The sequence below is a fragment of the Juglans microcarpa x Juglans regia genome, chromosome 5D (genome assembly GCF_004785595.1).
Source record: "Juglans microcarpa x Juglans regia isolate MS1-56 chromosome 5D, Jm3101_v1.0, whole genome shotgun sequence".
NCBI classification, from domain to species: Eukaryota; Viridiplantae; Streptophyta; class Magnoliopsida; order Fagales; family Juglandaceae; genus Juglans; species Juglans microcarpa x Juglans regia.
In genome coordinates, this window is record NC_054602.1 from 34,586,788 (window position 1) to 34,599,959 (window position 13,172).

Here is a 13,172-nt window from a genome sequence, read left to right on the forward strand (position 1 = left end):
ATGCCACGCACCTACAATATTATATTGAAATCTTTTAGTTGGGCACTTATATATATTCACGGTACTTTTTACTATATTTTGGACTCAACATATTTTGACACAAACTGAATGCAAATCTTTACAATCAAAATAGGCACTTTTTCAAACTGAATGTAAATGTTAATCTCGAACAAAAATCTCCCTCTCAGATGCAAGATGTAGGACAACGCTAACTTTCCTATTAAAAATTAACAAGAAGGAAAAATAGACTAAAAACCAGAATATTCTTAATAAAATCAGTTTCTTCTTTTCATTTTTTCCAAACAACAAGTAAATTGATGCAAATGCTAACCTCGAACAAAAATCTCCCTTTCAAATGCAAGATGCAGGACGTATGCTAATTTTCTTATTAAAACTTAACAATAAGAAAAAATATACTAAAAAAGCAGAAGTATTCTTAATAAAATCAGTTTCTTTTTTCCATTTTTTCCAAACAACAAGTAAATTGATGCAAATGCTCATCTCGAACCAACTGTGTACCTTTCAGATGCAAGATGCAAGACGTATGTAACTTTCCTATTAAAACTTAACAATAAGAAAAAATAGACTAAAAAACTAGAATATTCTTAATAAAATCAGTTTCTTTTTTCCATTTTTTCCAAACAACAAATAACTTGATGGAAATGGATTGCAAGAACTAGATTTCCAGAATTACCAGTTTCAAATGTACTATAGATTTCCAGAACTGGCCGTTTCTTCCACAGATGGCAGATGGGATGGAACGTAAATGCTCACTCACGGTGGAGACTCACGGCAGATGGTCACGCACGGCAGATCCCCTTCCACAGACGGCAGATGGAACGTAAATACTGGTGAGTTTTGGTTTGGCGTTGGTTCCCGAATTTTTTTCCCCAAAATCTTTCTCACTTTCTCCCGCTCGTTCGTTTACGTTCTCAGTTTTGATTTTTTTTTTTAATTTAATATTTAATTGCTGACGTGGCAAAATGCCACGTCAGTACCGTCCGCGCGCAGACACGACCTTGTGCCTGCCTGTAGCAGGACTCATTTCTTTGTTAGTTATACTGATTGTAATTCTGTTTGTGCATTCCACCATGTTTGTGTATCCCATTTTACATTTATTTTTATAAAAAAATATTTTCCCCTTGAGTTTTCTTCATTCGGTAATGATTATAAATTTTGATATTGAATTATTGGTAACTGCATGGAAAATTCAGTGCTATATAGATTTCCAATTTGCATGACTTTATTTCTTACACTTAAATAATTTTTAGTTTGACAATATGCTGCTTATGAATGCTAGCATGATTTGTTAGTTTGACAATAATCTAATAATACTTCCATGTGATGGTTTCTTGCAGGAAGTCTAGTAGCATCAATGATAAAAGACAATGAATCAATGCTATACAGAGACAAAAACTAATGAGGATGAAAAAACCTTTCATGGAATAATGGAATAAGGAGCAAGAAAAAACAAAAGACCAAGCTTGTTAGTTTATTGTTGTGTATTGGAGTATGATTAAAACAATGTACGTGTTTTGTAATATTCTTAACAAATTAATTCAAACAATATAATATGTAGTGGATGGCATCATGTATGACCCATGCATTTTGATTTTATTTTATTTTATAAAATCATTCTAATTCCACATCAAATATCATGTAAACAATATAAGCTTTTATGTTAATTAAAAAAAAAAAAAAAACCGGGTTGCCCGGATTCTGGGTTTTAAAAAATCCGAATTCATCCGGGTTCCGGCTCGGGTCTGACCCGGGCTAATATGGTCCGGGTTTCGGCCCGGATTTGAAATCCGGGTTCCGGTCTGGGTATACCCAGATTCCCGAGTCGGAACCCGGATGAACAGTCCTAGACTACTACTAATCATTTCTCTAATATAATTAAGCTCCAATTTATAACCGATCGACCTGATTCTGGAATCATATAAAGTCTCGAAAGGTGAAAGACAACCATTAATAATTAATAAGGGACTCGATCGCTCGGCAGAAGAAGTCAATATCAAGCATGTATATATATATATATATATATATATATATATATATATAATTAGACGCAGAAAGAACAAATTAAGGAATGTGTACGTATTCTAGCTGCATGATAATTCCAGAGAAATTCATGTCTTTTAGCTGTACTCGAACGGATGAAATTAAAACAGAGAAGATTCCCCTTAAAAATATAATATTTGTCATTCGAGAAATACATGGACTGGAGATCTTGTTTGTTGCAGTACCCATGCATCCAATTTCCCCACAAATCCCCAACGTTTGTCCCCAGAAAAGCATCGAGCTTATTATTTTTATCTCTTTTTTTTTAATATTTTTTAAGTACTGCTTCTTAGGAGCATTATTTTTGCATTAAATACATCATGATGATCTACCACTTGGCCGGGCCGCCGGAGTGGGTGTAATCCATACGATCTTCCATGTCATTGAAAACAATCTGTCGCCGCCGGTAACGTCTTTTCTTTAACCCTAAATATTAGGAGCCAAGTAGGTACCCTAGCTGGCTAGCTAGCTTCCCATACTCTCCCACCTTCCCCATTATAAATAGGTTCGGGCTGCATGAGACATATACCAAACATAGTGCACAAGATAGACGATTACTTTCATTGATCTTTCGCTAGCTAGCTAGCTTCCAAATATTAGTTAAAACATGGAAGCCTGCGATATTAACGTGGAATCTCCAGATTCTCCAAATCCAGAAATGAAAAAAAACAAGGAAATTGTGGAGTCACTTTACAAGGCATTGGGAGATGGGGAAACCGAGACAGTGTCGGGGCTGGTGGCGAGTGACCTCGATTGGTGGTTTCATGGACCTCCAGAGAGCCAACACATGAGGAGGGTGCTCACCGGGGAGTCTGCATACGACGAGTTCACGTTTAAGCCGAGGAGCGTCACTCCAATAGGCGAGGATTGTGTGATTGTTGAGGGTGGGAAGGAGCACAAGCTTACTGGGTGCATGTTTGGAGTGTAAAAGAAGGTGTCACAATTACAAGGTTCAGGGAGTATTTCAACACATGGCTGACGGTGAAGGATCTGAGGCCCTGTTGGGAGGTCGGCCACGAGGTAACCAATGACACCGGCACCATTTGGCAGAGCCAACCTCAGGACCTCCATCACCGTTCTTTTCCGGGCCTTATGCTCGCTATTTAGAATTAATAAAGACGATTCTGGTAATTTTAATAATTAAGCATGAGCTCCAGCAGCCCATAATTAAAACAGATCAGAAAAATGAAAAGCATCAGCTTATGTCTAGTCTGCATGGACTGGATCTAGCTAGCTAGCTACTTGTATACATATGTGTAGTACTTTTGTGACTTGCTTTTGTATGCATGTGGACCTCTTAAATAAATATTAAGCAATTTTAATAAAAAGGAGAATATATGCCATATTTATAATAACCATGTTAAGTCACTTGGGTTATATATCTTTAAAAAAAAAAAAAAAAGAAAGACTTATAACTGTCTTATTGACATAATGCATATAGTTGGAAATGATCTCTCTCTAAGCTCTCTTTAATTAGTACGTACTCCCCAAGCCTGCTGCACTGTACGTAGGAGGAAGACCATATATATATATGACAGCTATCGGGATGCGGTCTACGCCTTGAAGAGTTTCTAAAGGCAGTACTAGTCTGTGTTCTGATAATTTACAGCTTGGATCTCTAAGATCGATGGTAAGGGCTTAGTGGTGCAGTTTGTATATCATATATGATGGCTATTATATATCTTAAGTTTCCATGATTTTTAGGCTCTTTTACCCTACATACGTTTTGCTTAATTAGTTGCCTGGAAAAGTGGATCCTATAATACAAGGCCTGATTACTCTTATCAAACTACTATGCGATGTTATAGTATAATTCAGACTGTCGATCTACAGAGAGTAAAAAAAAAAAGCTACAAGATTAATGCAAATTTAAAAGAAAAAATCAAATGACAAGATGACAAGAATCTGAATAGTATTTTGAAATTTACCTAAAACATGTAATTAAAATGAGATTAAGATACAGATTAAAAGGCAAGTAAAGTTTCGGGCTTTCATCAACCGGATCCAATATATTTTGATTTCTCCAATCTAAATTATACACACAATTAGAAATTATAACACCAAATTCCTAATTAGAAGATATGGCAATATACTTATCTAATTTCTCAAATTTAATTCTAGAATCTATTTCCTCATTTAAAAACCACAGTTTTCATGTATAAAAAGGAATATCAGATCTAAAGATGATATTATGTTTACAAACAATAGTATAGCAAAAGATCACATCAATGACATAAAGAACCTATTTAAGTCACAATCATATTTTCATAATCCTAAAACTCAACAAAATTAACCATAAGAAGATTTAATATAATTGTTTCAAACTTATAATATAAAAAAAATAAAGAATTCAATTCTAGAATCTTCTTAAACAATAAAAGTTTAATATGTGAATTGAAATATAATTATAATATTTTCTTTAATCAATTTTTGTTCTAAGTTTTAGCTCTCCGAGAGCACCAAAAGAAGAATAGTTTTTCAAAAAACTCTCTTTATTGTACCGTACATCCCAAAAACTCTACCGGTTAAAAAGTCTACGTGCTTCAAAAGTATCTCACGTTGAAAGCGAAAAGTCATACTCCTGTTTGAAAAGTTTTGCTCTCATCTATCCGCCTACCAGCGACCTTTCAATATCCTATATTTGAAAAGTTAATCCTATATATGTATGTGAGAGTAGTAATCCCCTATACCTGGGCCAACCCAAACAAACTGGCCCATGTCACTTGAGTAACATGGGCCAGGCCGACCCAGAAGGCCCATAGTAGGAAGGGGTAGAAGACGCGTCTTGCGTGGAGCCCAGTCAGAAGTATGAATTGCTCCTCACCACCCACGATCAAGATGTCAAGGAAAAATCGAGATGTCAGGAAAGACATTGACACCCAAGTGCTTCAAATTAGCTAACCGTGTTATCCTTGTTTCGCTGATTCGATCAATTCAGTCGACCTTAATTTTGTCTTTTAATTGTTACATCGTTTACTTGGGAATTAAATTGCTACTAATATTTATGTTGCTTTGTGACCCTAGATCGATGCAGGTCTCTTCTTTCAATTCTTGACATATTAAAAACCTTTAAGGTTGATTTTGGCGGTGGAGTTAGGTTATTTTTTTTTATTTTTATCCTAAATTTTTGTGAGGGTTCTTCGTACATGATGTTCTGCAAACATTAGTTTGCATATAAATCGAACTCAGTTTACATTGTAGCAATTTAAGCCTTCCATACATTTGCTTTTGTTTGGGAAGAGACCCGATGTCATTTCACTTGCTACCATCTTCAGGGAATGAAACTCTAGTAAAAGAAAGTTGTGCCTATATTATATACATGATGGTTTTGTTAAGAACGATAAGATAAAAAAAAGTAGAGTAAAAATGGAATCAATCACACATGATACATAGGATTTATATGGTTCAACAACGTGTTTACATCCACGGAACAGTAGAGGATTTCATTTCAAATGAAAAACGAATAAATAGTGCAGCAATGCAACGACCATATGAAAATAATACAATATATACAGTAAACTAATTATAAGCAGGTAAACCCTCATTAATAGGTCAAGTGGGATTGATTTAAGAGCAAAAAACAAGTCTAAGACTCTAAAATTATCTCATTGAAAATCCATTAAAATATTACAACGAATTCTTGTCAAGTTGAGACGTCAAACGGGGCCACCATAAAATAGAACAGACTCCACACAAAAAATAAAAAATAAAAAATAAAAAATTAACAAGTATTTACTTCCTCAACAACACGCAGGATGTCCTGCACCCACCCGATCAGTACCACTAAGGAAAAGTCTGACTCTCAACATTCCGAAATCGATTCATGTTGTAATTATTCTACCATATCTATGAGATATATGAGTTGAATCCATGCGCAGTTGGGATTTATCCCCAGATCTTCAAAGATACATGGTGCTTAACAAGAGGTCCGATCTCTTTACTCATTCAAAAATTTAGGAATGTTAGGATACTGAGATAAGATGAAATGATATGATTTTAAATGAGTTGAACAAAATATTCTTAGAATATAATTTTTTAATATTATTATTATTTTAAAATTTGAAAAAGTTGAGTTGTTTATTATATTTTGTATGAGAATTTAAAAAAATTATAATGATGAGATGAGATGAGATGAGATGAGATGAGTTGAGAGTGTTTATGTATTCAAACGAGACCTTGATGATCAGATAGGAAATTAGGAATGTTAAGTGTTAACCCCCACTATCATGGTATGCAAGCATAGACAGGCTGGCCGGAGATAAACATTTAGTACTAATACTCATGCTTTAATGTGTCCCAATTGACACATCACAATACACATGCTAACATATATGAAACTATGAAAAGTACGGAGGATGCACAAAAATGGAGTTTATGAAACATTTACATAGTGTTACATGCACAGATGCACCATAATCGTGACCACTCGACGAGTCACTGCCAAATGCCGCAATAGAGTTTTTCTCAGCACGATTTTTGGTCAGTCTTCTCTCTGCATCGATGATAGATTGGGTGGCTTCATAGAATTGTCCATGCCGCCCGCAGAAAACTCCTGCAATATTGGGAGCTCCCCATCGGGGCTATGATGATAGTTTGGATGTGGCCTACTTGGACTCATGGAGTTTTCATCCCTGAGCTTAGACAATCTGGGGTTGTTCCAAAGTAAAGTTGGGCTGGAACTGAATCGAACCGATCCATCTTCACGTGGTAAAGGGGAGAGTGATGGCTGGCCATTCTCATCCTTCTGTTTTCTGCAAAATTTATCTTCCACAATGTCATAGAAATCGGCCGTTCGAACTTCCTGGGCAAGAGAGCACCAACAACAGAAAAGCCACTGTGTGCAATCTGCAACAGCTGGCTTTCCACCGAACAAATCATTCGCAGGCAAGTTGAATCTCTTTCTCATTTGAATCCTCCAGTATCCACCATAGAGTAAACCAAACACACAAAGCATGACACCAGTTAATCCTAGAGCTTCCCTGACAGTCTCATCATCAATATTGATGGCAGCCAAGTTGAAGATCCAAAATGGGGCCATGCAGAAGAGGAGAAAAGTTGCAATGTGAACATACATATTCCCAAACCCAAGTCTTTCCATATTCCAACCGAAGACACAAAAGCAGCAACATAGAGAGAGATACGCTGTAGAAATATCGTCCCAAATATCAAATAGGCCCCCACTCCATTTGGGTGCATACTCAACAACCATCTTCTCATTTCTTGATGCAAACGAAAATCTTTTTTCCATCGCCTGCACCCTTGGGTGGCTGGGTTGACTGGTGCCATTACTAAAGGTTTGAACCTGCGCTTCCTCATCAAGTCCAGAGTCATACTCCCTCCCGAGGGGGCTTACAATGGAGTAGACACCTGCTATTGCTGGAGCAGTAATTGCAACAGAGAGACAGATTCCAACACCCAAAGCAGGTCGATTGGATCTTTTATATCCCAAATTGAGTGTGCACAAGGCATATTGAGCAAAGCAATTTACCTGAAGTAACACAACTACCACCATCATATGGGCCCATTCACGTGGCTTGTAAGTGCCATTCTTGCAGTATATCTTTCTGAGTGTAGTAATGTCCTTAGCCTTCCACCTGCACAGAAGCACAAGGTGGTGGAACCGCTTTGGGTGTTGATACAGACTCATGAGGGTAAAGAGAGCATTGAGGATTTGATTATTGACCTCAAACCAGGCATTTCTCTGTGACTTTTTAGGTAGGACACTGTTTAACATACCTGTCATCACAAGAAAAAGGACTGCACCTGAAACAGCAACACAGCCTATCCATAAAAGAAGGGCCATGTTCAAAGGGTTCTTGATCCATGCTTTACAGATTATCCTCAGCGATTTCCAATCAATCCTCGGAGCTAGAATCCCACTGAAATGCTCTCGAAAACCTTGGATAGTCAAAGAGGGTACAGAACGTGAGATGTCATCCTTTTCATGTGAGATGTCATCCTTTTCATCTACAATATGCTGAAATCTAGCTTTTGGGGAAACTAAGTTACCACTGGAATTGGTTTTCAGCAAGCCCAGTCTACTGGGAATAATTGATAACCTGTCCCTTTCCTCTCTTCTAAGACTTTCATCACTCAGTAGTCCCTTTCTGGATGTTGAAATATGAAGAACATCGTTTCCATTGGCATTATAAATGTGCATGGCCATACTTGAGGTTGATTCTTCCCAACCTTCCGTTAAGTCTCCTCCATTACGAGTTGGAATCATTCCACCACTAAATTTTAGTTTTATGAGTGTCTTGGATACCAAGAATTTAAAATTTCAAAAGCCCACAGACCACCACGACTGTCTACACTGTGCCACCAATCAAGGAAGAAACAGAGAATGCTAACCACATTTCTTGAATGCAGAAGATGGACGAGGAAATTTCAGACTGTCATCTCTTGCTGAGAATCAAAAAGCATAAGATTTAACCAGCTCATCTTTGGAAAGATGGATCCTAGCATTCTGATAAGCAAAGGAAGCAGAGGAAAGAATTGAAGAAAAAATAAATCCATTATTGATCCAAGTAAAAAACTTTAGTGTTCTTAAAAGTTGAATTGCTGCCTATTAACTTTAATATTGGAACATTCTTTTAAAATTTTAGAAATCATCAAGGTATTAACACAAAGATCTGGATTTTCCCATCAGGCACCAACACATCATTGTTGGGGGCAAAAACTACGTCCAACACCTCGTGAATGAAAGGTGACTGCTATGGTCGTTATAACATCTAGATCACAACCAATCCTTCAACTACAGGGGAAACCACAAAATCTGATAAAGAAACATCATAGTTTATACATGTTTTAAATGCATTTCTGACGCGCGTAGGAAAAAAATTCCATTCCTGACAGAACCCACCACAAACTACAGAATAGCAGAAGATAAAAAAAAAAATCGCACGCTTTTCTCATATATCCACCGCACGATGCACGACCATTCTTATTAAATAGAAAAGCATCGAACCAAACTGCTAATTACAGCCCATTACCGAAGTCCTTCTACATCACACGTCAGAATCCAAAAACAAACATAAATTCCAAAAAGTAAAACACAAAAGCACATGGAATTCTGTAGAGTTATTTGTAAAATTCCTACCCAGAACCAAAACAACAAAGAAGAAAGAACACATGTTTCGGTGGACCCAGAAAAGAAATTAGAAAATTGTTTACAGATGGAACAGTACCTCTGAGACCTGAGTGGTGGCTGCGGACTACGCATCAGAGAAACAGGGGCATTGTTGTTCTTCATCCCTCGTCAAAAAGCTCGGCCGCGTCTGGCCAACAGTTTAAAGGAAAATGAGCAGGAGACGAGTTTTTGGAGTTTTACATCTTGAACTTTCCACCCAAAGGCGGGACAATTGCGGTCGGACCACACTTTTCCTTTTCTTTCGCCTTCCACTGTTTACTTTTTGCTTTGGGCCTGTTTCTTGATTTTATCAATGTAGAAAAGTAGGATGGAGTTGCAGTCAGATTCCCTGCTAATACCGGCAGAATATTACATTACAGGTGGTCTGAAATTTACAGTTTATATAAAAAAGGAAATATTCTATCGAAAGGACTGCGTAAATTTATTTTTATTATAAAATAAATTTAAAAATTAATGATAATCCAATTATGTCATCTAAGTTTGTCTATTTAGTGTGTCTTTAGTAATTTTTTTTTTTTACTTTTTATTTCAAATATATTTTAAATATGTTTAAATATTTTTAAAAAAATATCAATACATTAATAGTTACTTATTTAACTATTAAATAAAAAATTTTAAAATTAAAATAAAATACATAAGTAATCAAATTGAGGGACAAACTCAAAATTAAAATAAAATACACAAGTAATCAAATTGAGGGACAAACGCAAGATATGGTATCATTTTCCTAAAAAAATCATATTAAAATTAAAAGATTCGAAATAAAAAAGGAATACTTCTCATTATTATTATTATTTTAATAAATTACATCTCGTTAAGAAAACCATCTAAACGTAAGTTTATTAAAATTAATATATTATATTTTTAGTTATAAAAAATTAGAAAATAATACTAAATTCAATTCTAAAGATAAACAGCACACACATATAATAGATATTATATATATAGATGATGTGATGTAATCTAGACAATTGAATTGAACAGTATTCAAATTAATTTATTAGTTTTGATAGAATCACGCGAATTACTAGGAGATTAAAAAATAAAAAAAAAAAGTAGAAGACTGAAAATAAAAATAAAAAAGCAATAAACAAATGAAGGCTGAAGACACATTAACCCTAATGATTAAGGATTTTTATTTTGATTTCTCGTATAAATTTCCATTATCCATCCTAAATTGCGTTATCAAAATGAAAAAAAAAAAAAAAAAAGTAGAAACAAATAAATTGAAGAAATTAAAAAGGGGTACAGTTTAGTTGAAGAGGCAGTCGACTGTCTCACGTACTGCAAAATGATGCAGCAGTGAAACTTTGCTTTGGGTAGTGCGCAAGAAAAATTTTATTCTCTTTATTATTGTTTTAATTTTTTTCGTATTAAATGTGTAATTTATGAATAATGAATAGAAAAAATTTAATTATTTAAAAAAAATAAAAAAATATGTTATATAAGGCATAGAGCTTATAAATAGTAAAGCTCAGTGCGCAATCCACTCCGAAGGAGTGGCTCGAGACAACACACAAGGTGTCAGAGGGCCACCTTTCGTCCTCGCCCACTATACACCCCTCCCAACACAACACTGGGAGTGGAACTATATTGTTTTTAATTTTTCTCTTCGAAAAGTTTTAAGCCGGATTTGTATTCATAATTTATATCAATTTATCTCAATTTATTTTATTACTATTTATTACTATTCAATAACTTTAACTTATAAATTTCATTACTATTCATAATTTATCTTACTGTTATTCATAATTCATCTTAACTCATCTTCAAATCCAAATGATACATTATTCGTTATCTTCCTACCATATATTATATATAATTTTTGTTTTGTATTATATAATAAATGAGTAGAAAAATTTAATTAAATTAAGAAAAATAAAATTAGAAAAGTAAAAATAAATATAATGTGTGAAAATGATAAATAAAAAAAATTCTTTCTCTATTTTTTTCGAAGATTGTGTGGCCAACGTCACACCATTTAAAGTTGTATGATATATGAAATAAGATGATATATACCGTTTTCACATATTTATTTAAAAAAGTATAAATTATTATTAAAAAAATGTTTTTTTATGTAAAATTTAAATTTATCTAATTTTTTTAAAGCTAATACACAAATTATACACTTCAAAACTGTGGTATAATTTTAAAGCATTGTTATTGGTTTAGGCATTAGATTAAATAATTTTTGGTTAAATATGTCACTTTTTGTCGTTAATATATTTAAAATCTACCCATATTGGATTAGTTATCATTCTCTCCAAAATAATAAAATTTTATTATTTATTATTTAATTCTTTAATGTGTTAAATCTATCAAATTAGCTTCATTTTCATTATTTTAAACAATAACATATAAATAAAAATACATCCAAAAAACACAAAGGGTCAAAATAAATTGTTAGTATTTTTAATAATTACTTTCCTTTCGGTTGGCTTTAGTAGCCATTGGTTAACGGCCTTATCTTTATTATGGCCTTAGTTTTACTTTATTGGTTTTGATCATAAGCCCTTATTACATTTGGACGTTGGCTTTTAATTCTTTTTCCGTTATATCTATTTCGTCCAGAGTTATTTTTCGTCCTGTTTATATATATTTGTTTTGTCTTTTGGTACGGGTGTAGCTTATATTTGAGAAAAAATGAGATAAGAAAAATAAGCTTAAAGAGTATATATTTTTTAAAGTATTTTCAGATAAAAAAAATATATTCTTTTGGTGAAGCTTTGAGCTCAACCACTTGTGCAGAGTTAGTTCAGACTATACGATGATCAGTTTGGCTATTGTATCCTAGAGGAGTCAAGTTAAGAATTTTGTTGCACTAATTAATTTAAGACTTTATACACTGCAGAGGGCTTGAATCTCCTTAAAGAGAGTGATATTTCCGTACCTCAGTCCAAACTGGTTTCGTTTGAATGTTAATTTCATTGTAATTTTTATTACATTATTGTATATTTTTTTAATAATTTTAAGGAGAATTCAGATGGAGCCTATAATTGAAAAGTGCACGGAAAGCGATGGACATCTCAATAAGCCCTTTCAATTTGTTGAAGGGTGGTGGGTAGATTCTGATGCCAATAGGCATATATGCTATGATAAATGTATATTTAAAAATTATACTCCTTTTAAAGTAGAGAAAAATATTACACTTGGTGATTCTAGTAAAATCAAGGTTGTTGGGAGTAGTGAGATTGAACTGAAATTTACCTCTGAGTGTATATTGACGCTTAAAAATGTGTTTTATCTGTCGTATATGAGGAAAATTTTGATATCAAGTTTTTTACTCAACAAAGCGGGTTTCAAACAAACTATTGAATCCGATAATTTTGTTATAACGAAAAATAGAGTTTTTGTGGGCAATGGTTATGTTTGTGATAATAGGTTTAAATTGAATGTTGAGCATAAAGTATCGAATGTTTCTATTTACATGTTTTCTTCTTTAGATTTGTGGCATGCACATTTATGTCATATCAATAGTAGATATGTTGCTATCATGAGTAGTTTAAGATTAATTCCCAAAATGACAAAGGATTTTCAAAAATGTGAAGTTTGTAGTCAAGCAAAAATTACAAAACGCCCTCATGGAAGTATTGAAAAAAATACCAAATTGTTAGATGTAATTCACACTAATCTTTGTGAATTTGAAGAAATTTTAACTCGTAAATGAATTAAACATTTTATCACTTTTATTGACGATTTTTCAAACTATACGTATGTTTATTTATTAAACAATAAAATTAATACTTTTGAAAAATTCAAATAATTCCTTCATGAAGTTGAAAATCAATTTGATAGAAAGATTAAAAAATTTAGAAATGACAGAGACTGAGAGTATGATTTAAATGAGTTTAATATTTTTGTTCAGTCCTTGGGAATTATTCATGAAACTACTGCACCATACTCACCTGCATCTAACGGTGTAGCTGAGAGAAAAAATAGAACGTTGATTGAGTTGACGAAT

At 33.8% G+C, this 13,172-nt stretch overlaps 1 protein-coding gene and 1 pseudogene across 4 annotated transcripts; one reads left to right on the forward strand and one right to left on the reverse strand.

Moving 5' to 3' along the window:
• Positions 1 to 2,606: 2,606 nt before the first annotated feature.
• LOC121265963 lies at positions 2,607 to 3,302 on the forward strand (annotated as a pseudogene).
• Positions 3,303 to 6,181: 2,879 nt separating this feature from the next.
• On the reverse strand, positions 6,182 to 9,526 carry LOC121266197. Of its 4 annotated transcripts, none has more exons than XM_041169955.1 (3): positions 9,249 to 9,526; positions 7,798 to 7,959; positions 6,182 to 7,655 (listed from the first exon to the last, which is right to left on the reverse strand). In XM_041169955.1, the coding sequence occupies exons 2-3, from the start codon at positions 7,884 to 7,886 to the stop codon at positions 6,542 to 6,544; spliced, it is 1,203 nt and encodes a 400-aa protein (XP_041025889.1). In that variant the 5' UTR covers positions 7,887 to 7,959; positions 9,249 to 9,526; the 3' UTR covers positions 6,182 to 6,541. The 4 variants fall into 4 exon arrangements, with proteins under 4 accessions (XP_041025889.1, XP_041025888.1, XP_041025886.1 ...); XM_041169954.1 differs by adding an exon at positions 8,071 to 8,466 and having other exon boundaries at positions 6,182 to 7,959; XM_041169952.1 differs by having other exon boundaries at positions 6,182 to 8,466.
• Positions 9,527 to 13,172: the final 3,646 nt, after the last annotated feature.

Coding starts and splice junctions, on each gene's coding strand:
- LOC121266197 (XM_041169952.1), bottom strand. CDS start 8,287: ATGATTCCAACTCGTAATGGAGGAGACTTAACGGAAGGTTGGGAAGAA.